This window comes from Podarcis melisellensis (assembly GCF_964234715.1).
Source record: "Podarcis melisellensis genome assembly, chromosome: 13".
NCBI lineage: Eukaryota > Metazoa > Chordata > Lepidosauria > Squamata > Lacertidae > Podarcis > Podarcis melisellensis.
The window spans coordinates 33,469,413-33,489,352 of NC_138545.1; the positions used below are offsets into that span (position 1 = coordinate 33,469,413).

The window sequence follows — 19,940 nt, forward strand, 5'->3', positions numbered from 1 at the left end:
TAAACAACTTACTGATTCCCAAATAAATATTTTTTATTGGATGGGGGAAGGATGTCGATTTGCAAATCTACAAAACCAATAAAATCAGGAGGGGAATAAAATATTAATCCTGTTCATCGTCATATTCCAGACCCTCTAGATGGCAAGTTCTGTGGTGGATCCATGCATTCCTCATTTTCAAAACGATCTGCTCCAAGCGGGAAAGGCGCTGCTCAAAGTCTCTCACTGCAATGAAAAAGCATGATTTTTGACTCGGGCAGAACAACTATTGCTTCAACACACACTCTGTGACAACAGGTTTCAAATACAGGTAACTCACATCTTATGCGAAGGTTAGGTTATGGGGGTCCATGTGTATACACAAATATGTGTAAAAGCCACAAACTCCTGAATCTACACCCCTGGGTTTCCTTCACTCTCCATCCATTTATCTCCCCCACAAATTGCAAATCTGCTGTTGTAAACAAAATGCGCCCTTATTCCCTTATGGGGTATCCAAGAGCCCATATAGAGTCCTTACGTAGGTTCCCTATTGGTAGGAGAAAATGAGGCCAACCAGAGAATATTGAGAAGCAAAGCAGCTAGTAAACCTGATCTTTATTAAACTGAACAAAAAAAATTCCTTCCAGTAGCACCTTAAAGACCAACTAAGTTAGTTCTTGGTATGAGCTTTCGTGTGCATGCACACTTCTTCAGATACACACTTCAGATGTGTGTATCTGAAGAAGTGTGCATGCACACGAAAGCTCATACCAAGAACTAACTTAGTTGGTCTTTAAGGTGCTACTGGAAGGATTTTTTTTTGTTTTGACTATGGCAGACCAACACGGCTACCTATCAGTAACTTTATTAAACTGTTGCAACAGGGTGCTTCCCTCACATGTAGGAGAAAGGAAGAGGACCCAGAACAAAGGTGTGCCTGCCCTCATATAGACATTTTAAATTGCCTTCTCTGGAGCTCAAGACCACCCCGCCATACATCATACATTTATCAAAAAAGGGGTGTAACCCAAGACCACCCCCCACAAACATCATACCTACATCACAGAAAAGGCAGTCTACAGCAGAAATTTGAATGTTGTTGTTTTTCCTGTCTGCCTTATCTGATTGCCTTTCCTGGTAGTCTGGCCATTCCTTTGAGATGATGATTACCCAATTCCTGAGACAAAGGGAAGGTTCCCTCACCCCCTCCCTCCTTGCACAGAAAACATTTGGTCAGTTTGGGAGTCAGAATGGTTTCAGGTCGGTCTTCCTGTGCTGATCTATGTATGTGCTTGGTTGGTACATTTATGAACATTTATTATATATACAGTGGAACATTTATTATATATACAGTGGTACCTCGAGATAAGTGCCGTATTTTTCGCTCTATAAGACGCACCAGACCATAAGACGCACCTAGTTTTTGGAGGAGGGAAACAAGAAAAAATAATATTCTGAATCTCAGAAGCCAGAACAGCAAGAGGGATCGCTGCGCAGCGATCCCTCTTGCTGTTATGGCTTCTAGGATGGCTGTGCAGCCTGTATTTGCTCCATAAGACGCACACACATTTCCCCTTACTTTTTGGGAGGGAAAAAGTGAGTCTTATAGAGCAAAAAATACAGTACTTAATTCGTTCCGGAGGTTTGTTCTTAACCTGAAACTGTTCTTAACCTGAAGCACCACTTTAGCTAATGGGGCCGCCTGCGGCCGCCACGCCGCCAGAGCACAATTTCTGTTCTCATCCTGAAGCAAAGTTCTTAACTCGAGGTACTATTTCTGGGTTAGCGGAGTCTGTAACCTGAAGCGTATGTAACCTGAAGCATATGTAACCTGAAGCGTACGTAACCCGAGGTACCACTGTATAAGACCTTAAATTTTTTATTACATGCAATCATGTAAGTAAAATAAGTGTCAAATGTGAGTTACCTGTAATAATAATAATAATAATAATAATAATAATAATAATAATAATAATAATAAATGTTATTTATATTCCACCCTCCCCAGCCGAAGCTGGGCTCAGGGCTGCTAACAACAATAAAACAGTACAAAAGTACAGCACAAACAACACTCTAAAATCATTCATTATAAAATTAATTAATTCAAGCCACTGGCAACCATTGGGCCAGAGCTCCGCGAAGATTGCCGAGGGAGGGAGTCAGGCTGTGCCCTGGCCAAAGGCCTGGTGGAACAGCTCTGTCTTGCAGGCCCTGCGGAAATATGTCAACTTCTCTGTGGCCTGGGACCTTCATAAAAGCCCTATAAGATGTTCTTGAGGCTCCGTCACGGGCACCCCGCCATACTCGCTCTAGCTGTCTGAGGTCCCGCTTCATTTTCTGGAACTCCTCGGTAAACCAGGGAGCCCGGTTTCTGCGGGGTTGCAGAGGGCGCTTAGGTGCGATCTCATCAATGGCTGCCAGGAGCTGGATATTCCAGCCCTCAACAAGCTCAGTCAATGAGCCGCCAGGGGGAGCAAGGTCCCACAAGGCTTGGCGGAATCTATCAGGGTCCATCAGCCTCTGCGGGCGAACCCAAATCGGCTCGCCACCTAAGCAGGGTGGGGGTGGAAAGTCACTCCTGGCTTTCAGAGCGTAGTGATCAGACCATGGCACCTTCATCGAAGGAGACATGATCACATCTATACCTACACCAAAGATCAAATCCAGCGTGTGGCCTGCTTGATGTGTGGGGCCCGAAACAAACTGGGAGAGCCCTAGTGTCGCCATGGAAGACACCAGGTCCAGAGCCTGTGAGGAGGGAGTGGCATCAGCATGGATGTTGAAGTCCCCCAATACCAATAGGTTAGGGAACTCCAAGGCCCAGCTGGCCACCGCCTCCAGCAGGCCTGACAGGGTGGCTGCTGGTGCGCTAGGTGGCCGGTACACCAGCCAGACAGCCAAGCTCTCCTCGGAGCCCCACACTAGGCCAACACATTCAATGCCGGGGATCGATGGTGATGGTAGAGCCCTGAAAGGACAATCTTCCCGGATTAATAATGCCACCCCTCCCCCCGGCCCACAGTCCGCGACTGGTGGAGGACGGAGAAACCCGGGGGTGCCATCTCTTGTAAGGTAACTGTTGCCCCTTCGCGCACCCAGGTCTCCATCACACAAGCCAGGTCGACCCCCTGCGAGGTAAAGAAATCTCGCAGGGTGGCGGTTTTGTTGCCTATAGTGGCAAGAATGATACAGAAGTAAAAAAACAGGAAGTATAGCAGGGTGCAAATAAGCGAGGAAGCTTTTCTTCTGTTGAGCGTTGCATTCCCTTGGGGGTAACCTTGGGGGCACACCAGCAGTGGGGAAGGGCAGAGACAGCACTGGGTGTAGCCAAAGTCCACCCCAATCTCCCTTTGCAACTTCAATATCAATATACTCTTGACAGTCACACATCCTCTGCTGCTTGATCAAATACCATTATTACTCAATCCATAAAAATGAGAGGTCCTCCTGACTTACTTGTATTACTGATGGTGTACTCGATCTTCTGCATTCCAAGCAGGATCTCATCCAATGTGATCTTTTTTGGTGATTTCGGGAAATAGCGTGGGTTGGTTTGTGTCTCTGCCTCCATCCCATCAGCTGCATCTTTGGAGGTGCAGGGCCTTTCAATATCATCATCTTCCAGGGGTGGGATGGGGGAAGGAAAGGGGGGTGTTAGTAACATGATAGTCTCCTTGCTTTGTCGAAATCTCTTGATATGTATCAACAGAGCGCTTGGAATCTATTCGATCATTGTGGATAATATTTAAGTGGGGTACAAGGCTAGCTGAGTAGCAGTTGTTTATTGCAAGAGGAGGTGTGTGCTGTAGCCCAAAGAAAAGCTCTAATGCATAAAGGACACACCGATTGGAACATATTCACTGACTCACTGTGGACAATATGTTCTGGGAGAGAGACAAGACTAGCTGGGTTGCCCTTTTTGTTGCAAGCTGGGAGTGGCATACTATATACAGTGTACCCTGTATAGTTCTAAGGGAATCTTTAATGTACATATTGACACAAGACACTGTGCATTCTACACTTGGAACAAGTATTGGGCGGACAGAAGTTGGAAGGTTATAATATACTTTTCTTAAACTGATAAATATTTTCTTGGTTTTATGCACCAACCTTGACCTTTTGATGGCCGCCGTGTTTTGTCTTGTTCCTGTATTTTTTGTGGTTCTTGTACTTTTTTTGCTTCTTGTTCTTGTACTCTTTTTGCTTCTTGTTCTTGTACTCGTTTTGCTTCTTGTTCTTGTACTCTTTTTCCTTCTAGTTCTTGTACCCTTCGTTGTTCTTGTTCTTGTTCTTGTACTTTTCTTTGTTCTTGTTCTCGCTCTTTTTCTGATTCTTTCTTTTGCTTTTGCTCTTCCTCTTCATCGTCATCATCCTCCTCGTGCTCCAGTATATAAGCAACTACCAAAACAGCAAGCATGCCTGAGTAAATTACCCACCTGACCAGGTACGACTGTAAGAAGCTGCCCTCGGTTAAACCACCCTACGTGCATAGAAGGGTTTGGAGGAAAATTGCTTCTACATTACTCAACCCAATGCATCACCACAGAGCCATGGGTGGCAAAGGGAGGGCAGCTGTATTATCAAAGAAGTTTGCAATGTGCAAAAGTGCTATGCTGGCTAAGCAGCTATCTAAGGCAAGAGCTTTATTTTGCATCTTGTTCCACATGACACATCTGATCCAGCAAACTGGGCTTCTCAGCCACTTCCCACAAGTAAATCATGTAGACACAGTAAGATGGCTACTCCCAGACATAGTCTGGATGCACACTATATATTTCAAGTACCCTTCAAGTGCATTCACCCTCCTTCAAAGAATTATGGGGACTGTAGTTTGTAAATTATGGTGCTCATAATTATCTGATTGCTCTTTAAAGGTATAGCGTGTGCACAGCCAGAAAGAGGAACCCTGCTACTATTGTTCCACAATATAAAAAAAATCAGCTTTGATTCTTCCAAATTTAGAGCAAGCTTCAGACAGGCCTCTGCTACAGACAGGCCTCTGTAGAGCAAGCTACAGACAGGCCTCTACAGACAGGCCTCTTCGCACACCTACGAAATCAGATGAGGAGAGAATGTTGTTCCACATTACTGTCTCCACCATGTTCTATTATGTTTTATTACATTTTTATATGTGCTGGAAGCTGCTCAGAGTGGCTGGGGAAACCCAGCCAGATAGGCGGGGTATCATCATCATCATCATCCCAATAATAAACTCCTGCACAGACTGCCTGGAGCAAACTGCTGTTCCAGGCTAGGACCTCCAGGGGGAAAATAGGACCATGGTCAGCTCACAGTGGAGCCGGATTGAGTCAGGCTGTATGCAAGACGCCAAGTGGTAGCAAGCAAACTGAGGCTGTGGACACATTTCCAGTTTACAATGCAAATGGGCGGTTCTTTTTCTAAATTTGGAGAAAAGCTGGTTTGAGGGAGAAATGCTTCAAAAAACCATATTTCATAAGAAACGATAGGAGAGATTGCGGCTAATGTGACATGTGCACGCTGCTTCGCAAACCAGCAGCACAGTGGATGCAGGGTAAATGGGCTGGAGGCTTTAAAGCAGCGGTTCTCAACCTGTGGGTCCCCAGATGTTGTTGGACTACAACTCCCATCATCCCTGAGCTCTGGCCTTGCTAGCTAGGGATGATGGGAGTTGTAGTCCAACAACATCTGGGGACCCACAGGTTGAGAAAGGCTGCTAGACTTGGATGCTCCCAACTCCATAGGAAACTGTCGGTGCTTAAGGGAGCCATGCTTTGTTCCTCAGGTCCTGGCCCCGACAGAGCTGAGGAACTTTCTCTAGGCCAAAGAGAAGTGTCTTTCTGTACTGCTGAGGGTTCTGAGGACATATCCTGAGGTTTGGAGGACAGGTCAGGGCTATCTCCTCAGGTTGTGGAGGTGAAGGCTTCATTAACTCCTGGGGAACCCCTCTGCTGAAAATCTCCAGTGGGGCAGTGGCTTCTGAAGGTCTTTCAGAGGATGGGCCCTGTGTCCAAGTCTTCCCCAGCCCCAGGGTTCTGATGTCTGAGCCATGTCACCTGGACAGTCCTGTGTTGCATATGCTCCACAAGGAGCCATGGCAGCTTACTGGGAGGGAGAGAGGTGACTTGCTGGGAGGGAGAGAGCACAACATAAGCACATTGGTGGAGCCAATCCAGTGCTCCCGCCAGTACGTTTGCACCTCCCAGACCTCACAACCCTTTCCCCCTCTCGCTAAGCTGCGGTGATATCAGTGATGGGAGGTCAGGTAAATGCTGTCACCCCACTAACTGCTACTGCCAGAGACCCATGGGGCAAACAACTGACATGTGAATTGTGCTGGGCTATCAGAGCGTTCTGGGTTGAATGTGCTGGAAACACAGGGGTTTCACTTCTACAGCAGTGAGAAAGGAGATAGTTGTTTGTACTTAGGACTTCTCGGTTCTTGTTTCTGGGGACTGCCGTTGGTACTTCCAGCCGCATAGGCGTGGAGGTAGGTTTGGGGGCCGGGACATTATCTTTGCAGCAGCTCCAGGCCATTTTTAGCTCTTCCCCATCCTCCGTAGAAACATCCTCCTTTTTTTCTTGGCAGAAAGGAAACCTCCCAGGCCCTCTGGTTCAGAGGCTATTGCCTGGTATCCCTCTTCTGCTGCGTCAATGTTGGCATTCCTCTTTCGAATGGGGATCCGCAGCTTTTCCAGCCTAGAGAACAGAGTGGGAGAAGAAAGTGAGAAATGAGGGTTTGCAGTCTTCCTTCCTTTCCTATTTGCCCACATGGAGCCTTTGTAGTACAGTGGTGCCCCACAAGACGAACGCCTCGCAAGACGGAAAACCCGCTAGACGAAAGGGTTTTCCGTTTTGGAGGCGCTTCGCAAAATGAATTTCCCTATGGGCTTGCTTCGCAAGACGAAAATGTCTTGCGAGTTCCTGCGGGTTTTTTCCCCTCCCCCCCTTTTCCTAAGCCGCTAAGCCGCTTATCAGCTGATACGCTGATAAGCCGCTTAACAGCTGATCGCTAAAAGCCGCTAAACCGCTAATAGCGCTAATCCGCTAAGCTGTCAATGGGCTTGCTTCGTAAGACGAAAAAAACGCTATACGAAGAGCCTCACAGAACAGATTAATTTCGTCTTGCGAGGCACCACTGTATGCCGTGTTTCTAGATATTTACTTCTCTATTTATTTAGGTCTGTCTCCAGCCCTAGTCCTAATCATCTTAGACCCACTGAAGTTCATGAAGGTGACTAATGTTGGTTCGTGTCAGTGGGTCTAGTCTAGTCTAGTCTAATCTAGTCTGAGTACAGCTTAGTTGAATCCAACCCTTAAGAGTTTTTCTATGCTGCTTTGCATCAAGGCCATGAGCTCAAAGCAGTTTACGTAAAGCAAACATAATAAGATTTACAGAAACTCTTTTTAAAGAAAACCCACAGTAAAACAAAGATTATTGGTGAAAAATACTAAAAAAAAGACTAGAGGATGAAAAATAAATCTCAACATAGCTTCCAAAGGCTTGGGAAAACAGTTTCTTAACCATTTTTGCTGCCAAGGGAGGGAAGATCATAACTGCAGAGCCACCACAGAGAAGGCCCTGCCCTGGATGCCCATTTGACAGGCCACATCCTTTGGTGGGACCACAAACAGGGCCTCCCTGTTGATTTCAGGGCTTGGGGTGATTAATGTATTAGGGCACCATCCTAACTCCTGCTGGGCTGCATCAGAGCTTGACAAATCAACAGGATTCCAATCATTCCACTCCACTCCATTCCCCTTCCCCATAGTTTTTTCCTACCCCATCCATTTCTAGTCAGCATTTCATGGCCTCTGGGCATGATCAGTCCTCATTACCCCCCCCCCGGCAACACACCCACCCAAGTTTTCCTACACAATGGGGTTTTTCCTAAATATTTTTTTATATTTTGGCAAACCTTGGAGTTGTCCCAAGCCTGCTGATACCTGCTGATACATTTCTCTTGGGCGCAGATGGTGCCATTTTGGTTACATGAGGAAATGCACTCACAGCCTGAACATTGGAAATAGAGGGGATTATATTTCTTTCTTTTCCTTTGGAATTATATTTCTAAGCACAGGTGGGAGCAATTTATGGAATTGTATAATATGCAATCAAAATCCTTTTCCCTCAATATCGCCTGCTGGAGTTTTGAAGGTCCCCACAAAGGAAAAGGCAAGCCATTTTAGTTGAAGCATTTAAACTGGTTCCAGTGATAATCTTTTGAAATTAATCCTTTGTGTTGAGGAGGGCCCCCCCTAGAATAGCTTTGAACAAGCCTTAAAGAGCAATAGAACCAGAAATCACTAACAAATCCTCAAGTGTGTGTGTGTGTGTGTGTTTTCTGTCTGTCTCCAGGAAGAGTTTACAGAATGCTTCATTGTCACAAAAGCAACGTCTAGAAAAGAGAAGTATTTTAAGATTTAACAAATTTACTGTCCAGCACCTTACCAAATTGGGAGCACACATGACCTAACATTGATATGTTAGGTATTCATGTACATCGCTTCTTACTGAACTGTGCAGATGATTCTAAGCACCCCCAAATAACCTATCATTTCACATTGCCTGCAATTTCTAGAGGATTCTGTGTTTTCTATATTTCACCGTCCCTCTCCCAGCAGTTCCACTCATGTCCGGCACTTAGTTAAGAACAGAAATAGGAGTTCCAATCTTTGGAGAGTTTAGTAACAGCAGTTGGTGACAAGTCCCTCTATGCAATTAGGAAGTCTCATCTCATCTAGGTCTCATACACCAAAAGCAGGTTTCCAGTCCTATTGGTTTATAATCAAGTCAGACTAAAAATATAACAATTATGGAAATGTTAACAAAATGAAAGAGAGAAGCATCAAACACTTACTCTCATAGAGGACCTCCGGTCATCTAATAGGTGGGCCAGCAGAGGGAGGTGTCACAATGAAGGTCATGTCACTGTTACCTTAGCAACCTGGGTCAGCCAGGGGCATTGTTGCTCTTAATATGAACACAAGTGCTATGGTTTCTAATTCATTCAGTTCGTTATGCATATTTTTGCTTTTCATTCAGGCAAAATTTGCCCGTGTGCCTGCTACACATAGCAGAGTTTGTTTGTGTATATGGGGCTTATGCAGGATGTCACCACCACACATCCTGCAAATGCCATTTTAAGTGTAACTTCTGGCAATGCACATAGGGATTTAGAACAGTCCAAAAGCAGCTGCTGTGCTGTGTTGGCTGGCATCCGTCTGTCTCAGGAGAAAATGGAAGAGTGCACCTTCAGGACTGAAGTCAAACCATTGCAGAGTTACAGTGCCTGCTATGTCTGTAGAGAGACATGTTTTGTTGCAGTTGGGGCAGATAAAGGTGTCTGGTTATGCTGTTGCAGAAGCACCATGGCATTTCTTCTCTCTGTGCTCCTCCCAGCTGTCATTCCTCCTCTGGCCAATGTGGATACAGGACCTGACTGTTTGTCTCCAGGCACTGCAATTGCCTGCAAGGGATTCCCACACGGCGGAGTTAATGTTGCCAGCATTCATATCACATCTGCAGACTGAAGCCAGCTCCCCATGCAACACACCCCTGGAGATCCTGCAATCTTCCATTCTGTGCACATGACCAAGCATAGACCTTGCTGAGACACAAATGCCAACATACAGGGAATGGGGCTTGGGATCCTGCCCTGCCATGTGATGCCCAAAATCTTCCTGCTGCATCGATCGCCAGAGGAAGGCGTTGAGGCATTGCTCCTGGCAGCTGTTAGTTGCCCACAAATCTATATGTGTTATTGAAAAATATAGAAAATGATCTTTCAGTTATAAAACTTGGGGTGAGCTCATCACACTCTTTGTGCAAAAACCCATGTACTTGTGAATTGTGGGTGCATGTATGAATCTACTACCCTTGATGTGACATTTCTGCTGTCATTGGACTTTACTGGCATCTAAGTTTTTTGATGATCAATCAAAATCTTGGCCATGAAGCCCATTGTCTCTTAGCCTAGCCTAAGAGGTTAATTAAGGTGCTAAAAGGGGAGGTGAGGGATCTATGGCAGAGCTGCTTGAAGAAAATTTGGGAAATAAATAAGATCTCAGGAAGAGCAAGAAGCCCTTGTCTTTGTTGCCACCATTTGTGAATAGTCGGGGGAGAACACACTGCTCAGTAGGGGCTTGAAACTGCGTACACTATGCCTTTTAAGCACATTCGAAGCAGATTTTCCCCCTCAAAGAATTATGGGAACTGTAGTTTAAGGGTTGCTGGGAACTATAATTCTGTGAAGTGTAAATACTTTGAGAGACAAAATGCATTTGGAATGTGCTTTCAAAGCATAGACCAGTCACTTATTTCTCAGCCGAAACAACTTCATAAGCAGAAGGTGGGAGCAAAGAACTGTGTACACTCGCGGGCTTACGAGCGCGTTTCCCTGTACACAGACCCTTCGCGATGCTAGAGGCAAGTCGCTTTCCATTGGTTTACGAGGGACCGCCTTCTACCTTCTGATTGGTGGTGACTTTGTCGTTTCGCGCTCTTGATTTGCTGTGGTCGAAGAAGGGCGGGGGTAGAGGAAAAGGTGGGCTCTTGCTTCGTTTCTGATTAGGCGCTTGAGACCTCGTTTCCTCCCGGCCTCTGAGGTTAGCGGAGAAGATACGAGCTGCTTCCGCCCGCGTCGCTCTTTTCCGCGCGTGCGCGCTGCAAGGGGGCAAAAGGGATCCTTTGATGTTGAGCTGCGCGGTTCGCCTGGGGTCGCGTCCTTTGGGGTTTCGTGGTTCAAGCCAAGTGGGGAAATCGTCTCGTGCCATGGATCTGACGCACCTTCGGAAAGACTACAGGGGGGACGATGAGGTGAGGGAGCAGCATTAAACCCCATAATATGTTTTTGCACTGCAGCGTTTCGGGGCCGGGGAATGCTGAAGGACAGAGTGTCTCTGAGCTTGTGCAGAGTGCGCGGCGTTTCTCGGGCCAGCGCTTACCCTCGCAGTTTGACTTTCGATCCGAAAAGAATCGTAACGTAGTAATAAAGGTGTTGTTTCTGAGCATATACAGAGTGGCTGAGCATATATAGAGACGCTCACTTGTCTTAACACAAACAGATACTGAAGGTATAGGAGAGTTGTGGAAAAATAAATGCCCACTGTCAATTACATAATGGTCTGAGGGCCTCACTACCCAGTTTGTGTTTGATCTAACCTATTTCACATAGGTCTAACATATTTCATATAGACATCAATTTCAGGTGGATGTCAATGTGGACATCTAAAGGGCTTATTTAAAATTTGTTTACTGGTGGTTACTGTACCTACCTGCATTGTAGTCTATCATTATTGGCATACTATTATTTGCCGTTTCTATTTTTTTCCTCTTCTCGCTCTTTATTTTTTCAATTTTCTTTCATCTTTCCTTTTCCTTCTCACTAAATTTGCAAGTAAACTTATAATAGAATCTCCTTGATGTTTGAAGCTGTGAACAAGGGATTAGATCAAATTGAAATTGCATTTAGAATCCCTTTGAAATCACCGGGGCTTACATTAGTCATGGCTTCACATCTAATTTAGGCTGGAACCCACCCAAGGCATCCAAAGCAAATATTAAGAGACAAGGTAGAGAGCTTTTGCTTCAAATTAAGCACTATGAGGCTGGGTCCAAAAGGTTGGGTGGGTGTGTCAATTGATAGATGCAGGTAGGTTTGGAGGAAAGGGTCAGGTGATGATTATGGAACCATGGGAGGATGATGGAACAACTGGGGAATATCAAAAGAAGGGAAGGAGAAATGGAAAGGGTTGGTGAGTTTACAAGAACACAGTAGGTGATGGAGAAGCAGTAGGATATGACACGCTGACCACATTTTGGAAATGAGAAGTGATAGATGTGTGACTGAAAGGGGAGAAGAACTGGCGTCAAACGGTGTAGCCACCTGCTAAAAATGTGGGTGTTTTTTGTTCCCATCCCAGGCCTTTGAGGAGAAACATCTGACCTCCCTTAACCCTATTAAGCAGTTCTCTGTATGGTTTGAAGAAGCTATGAAGTGCCCATCTATTGGGGAAGTCAATGCCATGTGCTTAGCCACCTGTACTAGGTAGGAATCGTTGCCTGATGGCTTGTATTCTTGTGTGCTTTATGGGTTTGGGGGACCCAGAGCCAAAGTAAAGAGGAAATATTTGCCTATCTACAAGCTGTGTTTATCCCTTCCCAGAGATGGACGGCCTTCTGCTCGGATGCTGCTTTTGAAGGGGTTTAGCCAGGAAGGCTTTCGCTTCTTCACTAACCATGAGAGCCGGAAAGGAAGAGAGCTGGTGAGTGCTACTTGTACAGAAAGATTATCGGAGAAAAGTTGAACCTTTGTAAACTGGCACCTCAGATTTACTTCAATGGAGCTGACACTTTGAACCCAGGCTTCCTTTTTAAGTGAAACAGCAACAATCCTTTAGGGTATCTACATTTTGTGACCAATATCAATTATCCAAAGTAAGGAAAGTAGCAAATATTTGCCTATTCTGCTTCCATTTTGCTGTGGGAACATACATAAACACCTATGCAAGCTACTGAGAGGGAACTGGAAGTCTCATAGAAGCTATCTATGGCGTCTCAGTTTTTGCCAGCTCAGCATCATGTGACCCTGAGCTAAACTAGGCCAGCCAAAGGGTTATGAGTACAAATTCCTCTTCCTTCTGCAAATAGACAATTCAAGCAGCAAGGAGCAGAGAGAGAGAGGCTGATTGAAAAGAAAAGCATGACAAAAAACTCTTCAGTCTAAGAACCTCCTTCCAGATCATCCTTGCCTTTTAGCTTAGGGAATCCAGGTGTCTTTGTGTAGATACCATATGTTTAAAGCACTTTCCCCCACCCCCAAAGAATACAGGGAACACTATCTCTCGCACAGCTACAATTCCCCACAAACTACAGTTCCCATGATTCTTTGTGGGAAGTCACATGCTTTGAATATATGATATGTACACAGCCTTAGTCAGTGGACACGGCAACTTTCTTTTCACTGTTGCTTTTCTCACCGTTTGCAGGATTCAAACCCATTTGCTTCTATGGTCTTCTACTGGGAGCCCCTCAATCGCCAGGTAAACTGTCTTCTCTGCATCTACTGAAAAGAAGTCCTGTAGTCAAACTGGAAACCTCTGTAATACATGGGGTGGGTGACATGGTAAGAGGAGCTTTGGTGAACCTTTGTCCTGGCTGCTCCTTTTCCCAGTTGCTGCTTATATGCGCTGAGTCTTACTGTATGTAGCCAGGGCTTGAGCAGATGGACAAGGGCATGATCTTGCTGTAGCTGGAGGCTCTTCCTCTCTGGCCTGTTCTGTGGAAAATGCTGGACTCTGATCTCAAGTATGGAAGGGATTGAAGTGTCGGTATTTGAGTTTGCTTCAGCTCTTTTTGTATCTAGTGAAAATGAAATAATCCCTTTGGAACAGCTCGGAGGGAGTACTGTAGTTATCCTCTCTGGTTTGTAGCACGTCTGAATTTTGGAACCAGAAACTGCTTTTCATTGCGGTGTGTCTTGTTCTTTCAGCCACCTCCTCCTTACTGTCTTTCAGCTCCCTTTCCCAGCTCAGAGAGCCACCAACACAAGCAGGGCACCTTAAAATGTGGCCATGGGAAAGACTCCCATAGAGACTAGAAGTTGTGTGCTTTCCCTCTCTGTGGCCATCTCTCTGTGCCATAGAGAGGCCATAGAGTCTGTGGGGTGTGAGTTTGCTATTCCTCCTCCCTCAAGATCTAATGATAGACAGCTGTTCCCGCCACTGCAAGGCAAGAAGCAACATGCTAGATGGAACAAGGCCATGGGCCACATCTGGACCACAGGCACCCGGAGGTGTAGGGTGGGAGAAAAGAACTTTTAATTCATCATATTTGGTTTCATGGACAATAGACAAAAAAATGACGTGGAACAGGAAAGTTTGGAATGAGCCTGTTTTTAACTTGGCAGTTTGATGGGTTTAAGAAGGTAAGAGGGAATGTTTGCCTATGCAAGATTAAGTAGGTGGAAGGAGAAGAGACTTTTTTTGAGCAGTGCTTCACAGAAAACACGCAAATCAGAAGAGTTGGAATTGTCCAATTAAGTTTTAAAATTTAAGTTTTCCATCTCCACTCCCCTTCTCTTTTCTCATATTGGAGAGGAGCTTGGGGTAACTATGATTTGAACTACAAAGCAAAGCCCCCTTACTAGCACATCCTCACTCTGGTCTTGTGCTTCACATGCTTTGAATTGCTTGCAGGTACGGATTGAGGGCCCTGTAGAGAAGCTTTCTGAGGAGGAATCAGAGAAGTACTTCTACACGCGTCCAAAGAGCAGCCAGATCGGGGCTGTAGTGAGTCATCAAAGCACAGTGATTGCGGACAGAGAGGTGAGGAGCTGCAGTGTTGGGGCTGCCCTTTCTTGAACCTGCGTTGCGGGTGGGGAAACAGTGTTGAAATATGCTTTGTCATGATAAGCTGGACAGCCTGGGTGTACATGGTCAAACACAGTAACAAAAATAATAAACGGGTATCAAAACTTCCTTAACACAGAAGGTTCTCAAGGTGGATTGCTCGTCATCAGGGATATTGAAGAACAATTTCAAACATGGCTGTGCCCAAAAGTTGAAAGCTCCTCCAAAACATAGGCATCCTGTAGTACAGGGATGGGGAATGTCTGGCCCCTGGGCTTCATCATTTGACTTGCCAGGCCATTTCAGCTGATATGATTTCATATGATGTTGGATAATGGTAGGGCTTGGCCAGAAGGCTCTCTGATGGCAGTGCCTCTATACCCCTGTTCAAAGCGCTGTGCAAGCCGTGCTTTAAGAGCAGCTTCCAAAGACCCCTGCAGTCAAAAAAGCTCAGGCAATTGACAAGCGGGCAGCTCAAATTTGGTGCGGGAGATGGGCTAGAAAGGTTCCCCAACTCTGCTACAGTAGATATCCAGTGTGTTAAGACTTATTGTAGTTGAGCTTGAGTTCTTAACAGCCATTTTTAACACAAATAACTTTTAGATTTGTCTGTAATAGGTATGGGGGTATAGGTGTTTGAGTTTCTTTTTTGGTGGGGAGTGTCTGAGCATCACCAGCCTTTCTTCTGTGAAATGGGGGTTTTTTTGGTGGCCATGGCAGTTCCTTAGATTTCCATCTGTGTCCCTGGGCCCCAGAATGTTGTGGATTCCTGGCATATATCATTACAGTTTACCTTGCAGATCATTTGGCTGGAAGGTGGGATATAAAACTTTTAAATAAATTTGTAATAAATACATCTTTATTGGTTTAAAATACAGTCTTACAATAAAGTTAAGCACAACAAAGTTAAGCACAGAAAAGAAAAATAGGAAAAGAAAAAAGAAAAAGAAAGAAAAAGAATTATCCACATCAAAAAGTACTAAAAGTTTAAAAGTAACAAGAAAAGAAAAAGGAAAATAACAATTAAAAGTATCAGATGTTTATGCAACATCATTTCTTACCCAGTAATGTCTTCTGTGAAAAGCTTCCAATCGTTCTCATTATACTTTTTCTATTAAAACCTTTAAATAAATTAATAGTCTAGTCCTAACACCACCCATTATCAACTGAGCTTGTCCTTTGGCATCCCCTCCCTCCAGTTCTCAGCAAACGACATGACATGCTCGTTAGCCATTCTTACAGAGTGCAGATTATCCGCAAGCCTCTCTATATCCCCAAATCGGCTAGCAGATTGGAGTTGTTACCAATCTCCCAGGTAGTGTCCTTTTGACGAAAAGCTTCACAGCCCTTTTCCTCTTTTTGTTAGTATTTAAGGAAGAAAAATGCAGAGCTGGAAGAGGTGTACCGAGAGGCTAAGGTGCCTAAACCAGCATATTGGTGAGTCAGGCCTCATTGTGCATTCTGGCCGTTTGGTTTTCTGAATGTTGTCCCCCGTCTCTCGATTGTGATCAGCCATAGATCCAGGATGTTGGTTTCAGAAACTTGTGATCTTTTTTACAGTGGTGGATTGGGCTGGTTGGGATAAACTCAAGCCAAAGGAAATTGAGGAATGTGGTGTTGTGGCAAACACCACAGCAGAGATTAGTAAAGGTAGAGGGACCCCTGACCATTAGGTCCATTCGTGGCTGACTCTGGGGTTGCGACGTTCATCTCATTTATTGGTCAAGGGAGCCAGCATGTGGCCGGCATGACTAAGCCGCTTCTGGCGAACCAGAGCAGCGCACGGAAACGCTGTTTACCTTCCCACCACTATTTATCTACTTGCACTTCAATGTGCTTTCGAACTGCTAGGTTGGCAGGAGCAGGGACCGAGCAATGGGAGCTCACCCCGTCGCGGGGATTCGAACCACCGACCTTCTGATCAACAAGTCCTAGGCTCTGTGGTTTAACCCACAGTGCCACCCGCGTCCCTCTGTAACAGGGATTAGAGAGTAGCTAAACCTCTTGATTTATTTCCGTACCCCCTGAGGTTTGTTTATATAGCTCACACAGCCCTATTACCAATTGGTGAATTGGTGCTTTGTTGTTTTAGGTTCTTTCTTTCAGTCTCTTTATCTCTCTCTCTCTCTCTTTTATCCCCTCCAGGGGAGGCTACATCTTGAAACCGAAAGTCATAGAGTTCTGGCAGGGCCAGACAAACCGTTTGCATGACCGCATTGTTTTCCGGTACCTCCAAGACAGCAGTGCACCCTTGAAACCTATGACCCACAGAGGAGAGGACAACTGGATCTACGAGAGGCTGTCTCCTTGAGAAGCTTGTAGAGTTCGCCCTCTTTTTTTTTTAAGTGCCAAATTCTTTGTTCCCCCACTTGCCTCTCAGACAGAGCACCCAAAGAACCGCTGGACAAAGTCATAGACTGGGGAGACCTGGAACTGAAATCCTTGCAGTGCTGTTCAATCAGCTGCTAACTCTCAGCCTAGCCTACCTTACAAGGTACTGGTGAGGATAAAGTGGTGGTAATCTCTGTAAACCACTGGAAGAAAGGCAGGTTGAAGCAGCCTAAACATTCTTGCGGAGAAGGGCAGTGCAGACTTGTAGCACGGGCTTCCTCCTACACAGAAAGCACAATCCCAACCATTCTGTTTTAATTTTGAAATTGTTCTTTTTTATTTTGGGGCCCGCTAGCAGCACTGGTTCCTACAATCCCTGAGATCAGTGTCCTTGATTATTTTGTGTGTTTGTCCATTCCACCAGCAATCTCGCTCTTGCATATGCACTAAGCATGGTCATTTTTGAGACTATGTCACATTAAGGAAGCACAAATCTCTCTGTCTCTCAAACTGCATGTTCTACTTGAACTGTGCAAGCATTCATTCTGATCTAGAGAAGGACCTGAGCCAGCAAGCCATTGTTTCAGGATGTTGCTTGTTTGACTAGCAATCTCACGAGATCTTGACAACAGATGCATAGGAAACAGGGAAATAAGTTGGCATACATATATCCTCAAGCATGGTCTGCACGTTATTTAGCCTCCTTGTAATTGGGTTGCAACCTGGGCAAGGCCCTCATGGATCCCTGAGCCCTGTTAAAAGGTACCTGCCTAATAATAATAATAATAATAATAATTTTTATTATTTACATCCCACCCATCTGGCTGGGTTGCCACAGCCATTCTGGGCTACTTCCAACACACATAAAAACATAATAAAACATCAAACATAAAAAACTTCCCAGTACAGGGCTGCCTTCAGATGTCTTCTAAAAGTTTAATCTCCTTTTGCCCATCTCATATATTTGGGCCCTGGAGGTAACAATATGTCAGGGTATGACTGCACTACAGATTTTTAAACTATTCACACATTTAGCTAACATTTCTCCCAGAGCAATAAAATCTTGGGGATTTTCAGCCCCCTAAAGCTATACTTTCCAGAGTTTTGAGGTGCTGGTGGGAGATCATTATTATTAATTACCTGCCCTTCCGCCTAAGGTCGCAGGGTAAGTTACAACATTAGAACACAATATGAAAAGCAGCTTAAAACAACTTCTTTTTCAGACTGGCTTAATGCTGTGGCTAGCAGATATATCTGTGTGGTTCTGCATTAGAATGGAGCAGATAGGCTTAGTTCAGTTTCTATAAACTCACTATATCAGGCATGATTAGAAGAGGCTTGTGCTCTGTGTTGAAGAGGACCCAGATTCTGAAACCAACAAAAATGAAAATTGGGAGGTCTGTTAAATGGGCAACCAAGATGGAGTTGGAAGAGACCTCCCAGGTCATCCAGTCCAGTGTGCCCAGTGCAGAAAATGCAGTAAAACAACATTGGCATGCATATGTGGATTCTGGTGCAAGGGCTGGGAGTGGTGGAAGGGGGATAGACCAGCACTTATTAGGTGCTTGTAAAATTACAACCAAGGGTGTGCAAGGACTATAAGTTCAGGATCTTAAAGGGGTGGGGCTGTGGTAACACATACCTTGTATGCAGATTCTTTATTCAGTCCGGCTGAAATTGCAGAGAGCTGCTGTCAGCCAGCGTGGACAGTACTGAGCAAGATGGGCTAATGATCTGACATAGGCAGTTTCCTATGTCCCCATGAACTAGAAAGGCTTATTGGGGAGAAAGACAGGTGGATGTTCTGCTCTGTCTTCCCTTCCTTTTTGCTTCTGATTTCACTGCCCCCCCCCCATTTTCTGACCTTCAATCTATAAAAGCTAGGAACTCTTTAAAACAAAAAAGGCCTGAGATACTTGGGATGTGGAAATCTGACCTGGATATCAGATTTCATGCTTACCTGACAGTCCCTAGGACAATCAAAGAGTTTGAGTCCAAAGTTGATCTTCCATTTAAAGAGGGAAGTGATTTAGAGCAAGCTTTTGCAACTGCAGTCCTTCCACATCACTTGCCAGGCCTCCCTAATGCATAGCAGATGGGTGTATGGTGGGAAAGAGGCAGGAAATCCCCATTTCACTAACTTTCATTTTGAGGAACTCCTGTTCCTGCCTCGAGGTGTTATCTCCCAGTGTGACAACTTACATGCGCTTTGTGATTCTTCCGTAGACGAAACTGGAAGTGCAACAGTAAATACATTAGTCACTGATCCTAATGGGTCAGAGATGTGCTTTGGTGTGTGTGTGTGTGTTGCTCTGTTAATGTTCTTTGTGAAAGTCTTAAAAGTACTGGATATTGTCCTGATAATTCCTGTTGTTGCTCTGTCTGGGCAGTCCAGCGTCTATAAGTGCTGCTGTATGCCAACTTTTGAGTCTGTGCCTATGTACATTTGGACAGTAAAAGTTCAGCCTAGTGAATGATAGTTGAAGGTGAATGTGGATTAATATTAACTTCTGTCCTGTTTCCCTCCCACAAAAAGTGTGTGTGTCTTCTTTCCTGCCTCCAGACGTGCTCTGGTGGGGGACATGCCATGCTCCTTCTGGGGTAGCTTTCCCATTTTTGGTCTCCACCCTGCCCTCATCTCTCAGCTGTGGCTCCTAGAACCATCAGCGTGCGGCAGTGGCCACACCCTGGGAAATTGTGTTGACTAGCTGGCTGGCTAAACCAGGTGAGGGTAGCCATTGGGTCTCAAGCCCTTGCTGAATTAGTGAGGGGCAGAAGTGGCTCATCAACCAGGAAAATTAGCCCATCTACTGTAGGAGAAGGAAATCTGATCCTAAACCGATACTTATTCATGAGAAAGACTTCAGGTGTAAACGCAGAGGGGAACTCTGTACCCGTTGTCTTGCAGTACATCTTTAGGAGAAGAAAAAGCGCTAAGGAGTAAATGCTTCACAACTCTGAAGTGATGACTGCCTACGGTTGGTGAAAATCATATGCTGAAACTAACCCCAGGCTAAAAGCAAGCAATGTAATCTTGGCAACTTTGAAAACTTCTCCAAAGAAACTCTTAAGAGCACTGGTAAAAGAGGTTTGGATTCAGCTGACGAATGCCTGAAAGGAGGGAATTCCAGAGGGAAACCCCTGTGAGCGTTTGTGGCCTTATTACATAAGGCACAGAGGGTGAAAAGTGGAAATACTGGATTTCTCTTCTGGTTTTACCTTGTCATCTACCCCCCTCCCCAAAGCATGCTGTTCTTCTACATTCCACCAGGGGGAGTTAGCGTGGGCTTTTCTCT

General features: G+C 45.2%; 2 protein-coding genes across 3 annotated transcripts; one reads left to right on the plus strand and one right to left on the minus strand.

Moving 5' to 3' along the window:
• Positions 1-12: 12 nt before the first annotated feature.
• On the minus strand, positions 13-8,910 carry LOC309355131 (uncharacterized protein). 2 transcript variants are annotated; one of them, XM_081885712.1, is made up of 5 exons: positions 8,823-8,910; positions 6,387-6,660; positions 4,093-4,380; positions 3,439-3,600; positions 13-225 (listed from the first exon to the last, which is right to left on the minus strand). In XM_081885712.1, exons 2-5 carry the CDS (start codon positions 6,496-6,498, stop codon positions 104-106), a joined length of 684 nt encoding a protein of 227 aa, XP_081741838.1. In that variant the 5' UTR covers positions 6,499-6,660; positions 8,823-8,910; the 3' UTR covers positions 13-103. The 2 variants fall into 2 exon arrangements, with proteins under 2 accessions (XP_081741838.1, XP_081741839.1); XM_081885713.1 differs by lacking the exon at positions 8,823-8,910 and adding an exon at positions 7,881-7,898.
• Positions 8,911-10,596: 1,686 nt separating this feature from the next.
• Positions 10,597-19,123, plus strand: PNPO (pyridoxamine 5'-phosphate oxidase). Its single transcript, XM_081885779.1, has 7 exons — positions 10,597-10,780; positions 11,887-12,011; positions 12,129-12,228; positions 12,952-13,005; positions 14,161-14,289; positions 15,680-15,750; positions 16,459-19,123. The coding sequence occupies exons 1-7, from the start codon at positions 10,655-10,657 to the stop codon at positions 16,622-16,624; spliced, it is 771 nt and encodes a 256-aa protein (XP_081741905.1). The 5' UTR covers positions 10,597-10,654; the 3' UTR covers positions 16,625-19,123.
• The last annotated feature ends 817 nt before the right edge of the window (positions 19,124-19,940 follow it).